This window comes from Chaetura pelagica, unplaced genomic scaffold (genome assembly GCF_000747805.2).
Source record: "Chaetura pelagica isolate M959 unplaced genomic scaffold, ChaPel_1.0 scaffold142, whole genome shotgun sequence".
NCBI classification, from domain to species: domain Eukaryota; kingdom Metazoa; phylum Chordata; class Aves; order Apodiformes; family Apodidae; genus Chaetura; species Chaetura pelagica.
In genome coordinates this window covers 12,711,574-12,719,506 of record NW_009952973.1, presented here as the reverse complement: position 1 = coordinate 12,719,506, position 7,933 = coordinate 12,711,574, and the positions used below count along the sequence as shown (strand labels likewise).

At 36.0% G+C, this 7,933-nt stretch overlaps 1 protein-coding gene across 2 annotated transcripts in view; it reads right to left on the bottom strand.

Annotated features, from left to right (window-relative positions):
* TENM3 (teneurin transmembrane protein 3) overlaps positions 1-7,933 on the bottom strand; it is a 320,216-nt gene that overhangs the window by 134,333 nt on the left and 177,950 nt on the right. For both annotated transcript variants that reach the window (XM_009995957.1, XM_009995958.1), the window contains exon 3: positions 2,263-2,500. In XM_009995957.1, coding sequence (XP_009994259.1) covers positions 2,263-2,500 — 238 coding nt within the window. The remainder of the gene's footprint in view (positions 1-2,262; positions 2,501-7,933) is intronic.

Below are 7,933 nucleotides of genomic sequence, written 5' to 3'. Positions count from 1 at the left end.
CAGGAATTATTTTGCTTGCTTTCTTGCTATTTTAAAACAAAATATTGAGATTTTTATTAGCCCAAACAGCATAAAGACCATTTCTGTCACTGCTGTGTAACCTCACTGTCATTTAAAGATAGCATCAAAGATGAAAGCAGTAATCATGTAATCCAAATTAAAGTTTTAGGCTCTCATAACATTTTAAAGAGAGTCTTTTTATATTTAAAAAAACATACATTGGAATTTCTGTCGGATGTTATTGATCTGTCACCTCACAGTTCATCCACTTAACCAGTAACAGTGATGCTTTACACAGCAATATTAACTCTACACAGACTGAAACTGCAGAATATTCTTTTAAACATACAACTGAATCCAGTATTATGAAATATGTATTATGAAATCACCTCCATTACTACTGCAAAATGATAGGGACTAAAACCTCCCTCAGGCTTTGCAAATCATCCCTCTCACCTGCATGCCCATATACAAAACCAGTCTATTCACTATCCAGCTATACATGCCAGAAATTGTATGTCTTTTTTATGCCACCCATCACCAATATGAGTCTACAGAGATAGAAAGATAGCTATGTACGTATGCCGACATTCACAATCTATACCTCTAAATGGCTGTCATATAAGTCAGATAAGAGAAAAAAGGGGGGAGGGGGGGGAAGCACACTATGAGCATAAGCTAAAATATTGCTAAAGATTAAACACTTTTTCTTTGAGACTAATAAAAGGATGAAAGCAGAGACCTATCACAAAGTTGTGAATATAGTTCAAACTGAACCTAAGAATCACACTCAGTAGGGAACTTTTACCAAAAAGGGAAAAATCAATTACAAATAAGATGGGTTCTTCACCTCCAGAGTTCCAACCAAGAAAGATTATTAGAAAAACTACAGTAGGGCTCTGTCAGTTTTTATGTGAATTTTTCACATTTCAGCTAATTCACAAGTGTTCATAACTTGAACACTCAAATACTGCTAGCTTTTCATCACGAATATTTAAAAGATGAAAAGACTCTACTTAGTAAAGAATACTTACTCCAGGTCGGAAGTGGTATTCTCATTAAAGTCCTAAATTTTTTTCTTTATAAACATAATCAAAACATATATGGCAATAGAAGCAAACATCAAAGATATCACCTATTTGCTGAAGACTAACCAGTGTCTGGAAAATGCTAAACAACTCACTCCCACTACAAACTCATGTATAATGTAAGAAAACTTATTAATACTAAATTGTCAGAGTATGGTGATGAAATCCATTCAGTGGAATTCCACTCCACATTGTCTACATCTCATAAGCAAGACGGGAAGGTCCAAGAAAACTAAAAGGAACAGGTGTTCCACAAAGCCTGACAGAAGAGGTGCCTGAAACATCTACAGGGACAAAACTACCTAATAGGGAATCTCAAGGACATACATGTTTTACACTATGCAACATCAGCTGGAGTATCTCTACTAAGCTACAAAACATAATTTAAAGGGATTCAAATAATGAAATGAAGGCATTTTATACACATTTTCAATAATTCCTGTCAGCTTCAATATAGTTGTAAATGCTCAGTTTGATGACTAAATTGGAATAGTATGGCTTTTGTTAATAAAAAAATTAGTGCTGATTGAGTCTTATATGGGTATTAATCACTGTACGTAAATTCAGCTCTGTGTCAGTAAGTTCTACAAAATTTTTTTATAGATCATCCTGCTTCTACGGAAGCTAGTGTATCCCATTACATTAGTGGCTTCTTTCCTAGAGCCAGTTACCAATTCTAAAAGACAAAAAAGAATGAGGACAATTTTAATGCTATACCAGAACTGAGTTCTTAAATTTCACCAAATCCTAGGAAACTTTAAGAAACACCTAGCCTCGCATATGTATTTCTTCAAAGGGACCAAGTACAAGAGTTAAAAAGAACTACTGAAGGTTCCTTGACATTCGATCTCTATGGCAGTATATATTTGACACATATCTGGCAAGCAAGGCAAGAAATTTCTTTAAACAGTTTAAAGTCATAGATTATGAACAGGAAGGAAAATGCTTGTCTGGAAAAATTAGTGTAGTCTCTGAGTCTAATTACTCTGCAACGGGCATTGTGAGATAAAAGAATGTCACTGTGGATTTGTGAGAGAGGATAGATTTTATAGTACTGAAAAGTTTTCTGTTACGTTTGCTGAATGAAGGGAAGCATTAGCTGCTGGTCATCCTTCATTAAGTTAGATGTTTTCTTTCGAAGTGCCACAGTCTGTAGTAGTACCTAAGTAATTACCTGCTTTCCAGTGGCGCATTACTGCCAAGGACCCAGCTGTCCTGCAGCTGGACTGACTCAGGTGTGGTTTGCAGCTCGGCGGGCAAAGCAGCCGGCGGGGCCGGACTCTGATTCCTCCTATTTGTCAGTGAGTTTCTGTTAAGAGAGGTGATGGATGGGTGATGCTGTGCTGAATGTTGCTTGTGAGAAGGTGGCAAAGGCTGCAGGGTCGACTGGCCTTGGTTATTTGGAGGTTGTTCTAAGAAGAAAGAAAATTAAAGTTCGTTACACACTGTCTTAGCATTTGCTACAACCAAAGCAGAATGAGAAATTCAGTATAATCCTATCATCTAATATATTTGCATATTATTCTATTAGCAGACATTCAGTGACATTCAAGTTTACCCTTGATACACAAAGTTCTAATTAATACACAACAGATGGTAAAATTGCTTCTGGTTTTAATTTGTTTCAGGGTGCTTTTGTTTTTTTTTAAAATCTGGTTTTATTAACACCTACAGAAAATAACATCTGATAGATCCCCTAATGTGCCTTTAGATTTCAGCTTTTTTTAACAAACCAACCCTGAAATTAAATTTTAGAAGAACATAAAGGTTTTCAAAATGCATATAATCCCTATAATTATTTAATGGATTTTTTAAAGCTTTATTTAACAGCAATAAATTATAACAAGCTAGTTGCTAAACAGCAGTAGACTACTCTAGTTTAGTGCATGTCAAATAAGGCAGATCTGCACTATGATCTGCTAATAGATGCTAAGTATTCTTTAGCAGAAGGTCACTCTGTGAAGCAGATGTTGCTTCATGGATATTTAACAGACTGAATCACATCTGATTATAACGTCAGAAGACTCATATACTTAATGACCGTCACATCCATTAGAACACACACAGAAGAGTTTTTCCAATTTCACACTATGCAGTATAACTACAGTTTGGAGTAGGTCACAGATGATCAGAGAGTCAGGCCATCAGAACAAAGGGAAATATTTTTCTACTTAATCAAAGCACATAACACCCATAAAGCTTAAAACCTGAACCTCAAAACAGCAAAATCAACAATCCAATATCTCCATCCATGTTAGATTTTTAAATCTGCTCTGTAAAATTTGTAGTAAATCAGTTGTAAACAGAAAACAAACCTTGCCATAAAACACAATGATCATAATATTAAAAAAACCTCAAGACACTTGATTTATCATGATTTAGCAATGACTGATGACAAGATTGTAACACTTAAAAATATGCAATTCAAATTGCAACCTATTTCCTAAACTAATGTAGTAGAACATACTTAATAATACAAATTCAAGTCTTAAGCAGAGCAGAAGATACAGGGCCTGCACTTTTCTCACAGTGTAAATGCTTTCACGTACTTTAAAAATTAGCTGTTTGATCTTAAGCAATTCCCTGTATGGAACCGCTTAGGACTGCAAATTGTTACAAACCAAATAATAACGCCTCAGTAGAAGATAACACAGGAAAAGTATTTATCTTGAAACAGATGTATCCAATGACTTACAGGTGCCTACTATAAATATAACAATGAGTAATTTCTCATGTCACAAGCATAACGAAAACAGAAGAATGTTAAGGAATTGAAGTGCTAAGCCTAAATAGAAAATCTAGGCTTTGGAATAATTTCCTTTCCAAGAACTCCATTCCTGGTTCCAGTTACCTCGTGTGGTCACTATGACTTCTGTTGCAAACAACAGGAATGCTGAATCTGTCATTAAAATAATGACTGCATTTACATTGCCAAGGTGGTTTTCAGCACCAAATCCCTAATACATTAATTAAAAATTACCTTCCAAGAAGAACACAACTGGTCAGCTTTGTCTTTACCAACAGCAACACAAAGGTTGTCAACTGCATGTGATTACAATTACTATCAAGGGCTTTAAGCCACAATTACACAAGTAGGCTAAAGAAAAGTTGAACAGCCTAACACTAGCAAAGACTTTTTGCCTGTATCTACTTAAAATTATTTCTTATTAAGATTACAAGCTATTTATCAGCTGGCACAGAATTAACTGTGCCCCTACATTTTATAATATATAGGTGTATGTGTACATAAAAATATATATGCACACCTATGTCTTGTTTAAATGTATAGATGTAAATAATTAATTACATGACAGAAAACAATTACAAGTAAAATTAAGTAATGTTCATTATTTTATTTTTAATGAGCTTAAGTATTAATTAAAATACTTAAGGATACAATGCCCTAAGGAACTGACTTTTTGTCTCTGTTATTCCCTTTTCTGACTCTCCTACTTGCCTGGCCTTGTTGAACAGCATTGCCATGATCAGTGCAACACCGTCCTCCTCTGCAGCTCTTACTGGCTGAGACGTCCCTCTTCTTCATTAATTTCTTTTCTCATTTAAAAACTCAGCTGAATATACATATTTTAATCTATAATTTTTTACTACTACAGATCTTGTACCGTCTGCTGCTAAAGACAAAGCAGAGGATAAAATAATGTTTTTTCCTTTCACAAAGAGGCGTGTAAGCAAGGGGACTATGCCAGTCCTGCAGGCTTGTCTCAAGCAGAAGTCAGACCTTCCCACACACTCTCTCAGCAAGGAAGATGGATAGAAAAGACTCTGTAAAGCATATCTATGCACTCCCCTAATAAAAGCATAGATCTAGTAGGTACACCAATGACATGCTGGAGGTGTGAAACTGTATTCTTCAGCCCACAGACCAGCTACTCAGGCCACTGTTTGAAATTTAGATTACTCCCCCAGAAATTTACTATAAACCTACATATCCTATATACATATCTTGTATATAGATATTACTATATATTACTGACACTGAAACTATAGAGTAACATATGAAATAAATTAACAATTGCAGCGTGATGTTGTAACCATAAGGCACAGGCTAGAAGGGAGCTAGAAGAGCATGGTAAGTGCAGCTTCACAAAGATCACACATCCTCGAAGCCCATTGTCTCTCTCTGTAAGATGCAGCCAGGTGACATTTTCTAGTGTCCAAAGTCGACTTCAGTTGGACAGGAATCAATAGTCTACACAGAATTGGAAAGACCTGAAAAATCTGGAATTTTTTATTCCTCTTCTAATTGTGCAAGAGCTACAGGTAGAATTGAGCCTAACAAGATTGGATTTTCCACAAATCAACAGAACTAAAATCTACATTCCTCTAAATTTCCTCAGTCCCATATTGTCATTTGGAATGAGAGACCAGTAAGAACTGCACTTTCAATCTTTTCTTTGACCTGCCAGATTTCCTGAATCCACAGCTCTTTTGATTACCAAGCGATTTCCAGCAGAAACTTCAATCTCGCATCACTGATTTGTGAGGAAGATGAAGTCATCACAACAGTCACATTTGGAATGCTGTTCTTAAGCCTGAGTCAGTTTTCCTTTTTTAACTCCTCCATTAAAGGAATTAATAGCTAAAGAACAACTTTCAGTATTACTGCAACGTTCACTCCAAGCTATCAGTGTTAGGTATCAGTCTTAAGCTTCTTGACATCCCTGTGACGTTACAAAAATATTTTAATCGTACATGCAAGGAATTCAGGCACACTTGCCAAGTGATTCACACAGGTCCGAGTAACTGGCATCACAGCCAGAAAGTCACTAGATTTTTGCTTTTCATAAATGAGGAACTTTACTGATTTTCTGGCTCTGATGCCAGACTTTCATGACACAGATACATATTTCAAGAGCTCTGCAACACTGGAGACTACTCTTGGTGAAGGTATTCCTGTATATGCCACAACAGCCAGTACTGAGATCCTGTTACTCCTCCTCTTCTCTCAATTGGCTTGCTGGAAAATGGGAATCCTCAAGAGAAACAGTTCTTCCCTTGGCTCGTGAAAAAATCAGTGGTCCTGGGTCTTGGCCAGAGCCTTCAAAAGAAACCACTTAATAGAAATTTCCTTCTTATAGATTATAATATAGAAAAAATATGCATGCAAATCTGGCACCACACAATTGTGTTGAAATACTTAAAAACTATTGCAGGAAGCTACAGTTGCTTTGCTTTAAATTGGATTTTAAATGCTAACCTAATTGATTTACTCTAAATGAGAACGTCTGGCTTACACTAAAAATAGGCAGGTACGGGTACAGGTGGGCTTATGTCTAAAAACGATAAGTTTTAATTAAAACATTCTTGTTTGGTTTAGATCTTAATGACTGTAATGCAATCCCATTCATCTTACAGAGAAGATTTCTGCTGCTAGAAGTGAATATAAATTTGCCCAAAAATCAGGCTGTGCATTCAAATTCATTCAGGTACAACAAAAATGTCCCACATTTTTGAGGCATTTGCTATGTAAGTCAGCATCAGATAATTATGCATGTGAACATATGTACAGAACTCTAAAAAGTGACAAGAAATTGGGTAGAAAGCTGTCTTACTACAGTTATATGAATTTTTCAAAACATATTTAAATTGTTATTTACCCTAGGGAACCATAGTGAAGCAAAGCAGCCACTTCAATTGTAGAGGTAAATTCTGTGCACTCTGTAGACTTTCACAAAACCTTTTTCTCTTTTCTTTTTCCAAAAGTAATTGACATTTAATTATTTTTCTAATTTAATCATTCCGGAATTCAAAGAGCATATGAAAGAATACAGAAAAAGCGCATATGTGAAAGCAAAAAATAGGGAGAGAGAGGCATTTACCACAACTACTGCCATTTGAGGGAAAGGGGTTAACTTGGAGGAGAAAAGCAGACCAAGTATCGATGAAAAAGCGTAATTTATTACACATTTTGTGTGATAATCTTTCTGTAACAGACAGATCACTGAGACTTATCAGCTAGCTACTCATCTAGCAAAACGAGGTGATTTCCATTTGATAAGGATTAGGCTTTTTAATACTGTATAATTAACATGAACTTTGAGTTTCCATGACAAACACAAAAGTGAAGACTTCCATTGTGATATAAACATTTCAAATGTGAACATAATGTAATTCAATACCTACATCTGCCAGCGTCTTAACTCTTTCTAGTCTGGTTCTTCCTTTTTTCCTCTTTCTTTAGAATGGTCTCTGCTATGCTAAAGCAAATATCCACAATATATATCAGAAGGAAGCAGCTGGAGTAGACTGAATGTTTTAGAAAATGGATAACAAAAAAGATAGACAGACCAGTACACTGGTCCCTGGTCTGCTAGCCTCTGATGGCTACCAGTTAACAGTAATTTCCATAAGTAGTTTGATTTCCTCAATAAACACTTTGATGGTCTTGAAATTTTACCTAGTTGAAAATGGACACATGACCAAAAGTACTGTAAGCAGAAGTGGGATTTACCTTGGAAATCCCTGCAAGGTGAAGAGAGTGAGTTTTATGCATTGATTATTCCTAGAGCTCCCAAAGGAGTTTTCCGGGTGGTTAAGTCCCTGCTTACAGTGGGGTAAGAGAGGCTATCTGCACTGCTACGGCCAGGGCTTCAGTGATTCTGCAGGCAAGTAAAATGATTCACTTCAGAAGACTCTGCTCTGGGAGCAACTTTCATGAGTAGCTGTATTTAATTAAAGAAAGCATAAAAAAGGTTATGGGTTTAGAGAAAAACAATGTGTGTTTAAGTGTTCATTTGTAATTAGGCAGATCTGTCTTTTGAATGAAGCACTGCTTCAGCCCACACTTGTACTGCCAGGGTGTGCAAGATTCTAAGTTTTCCTGC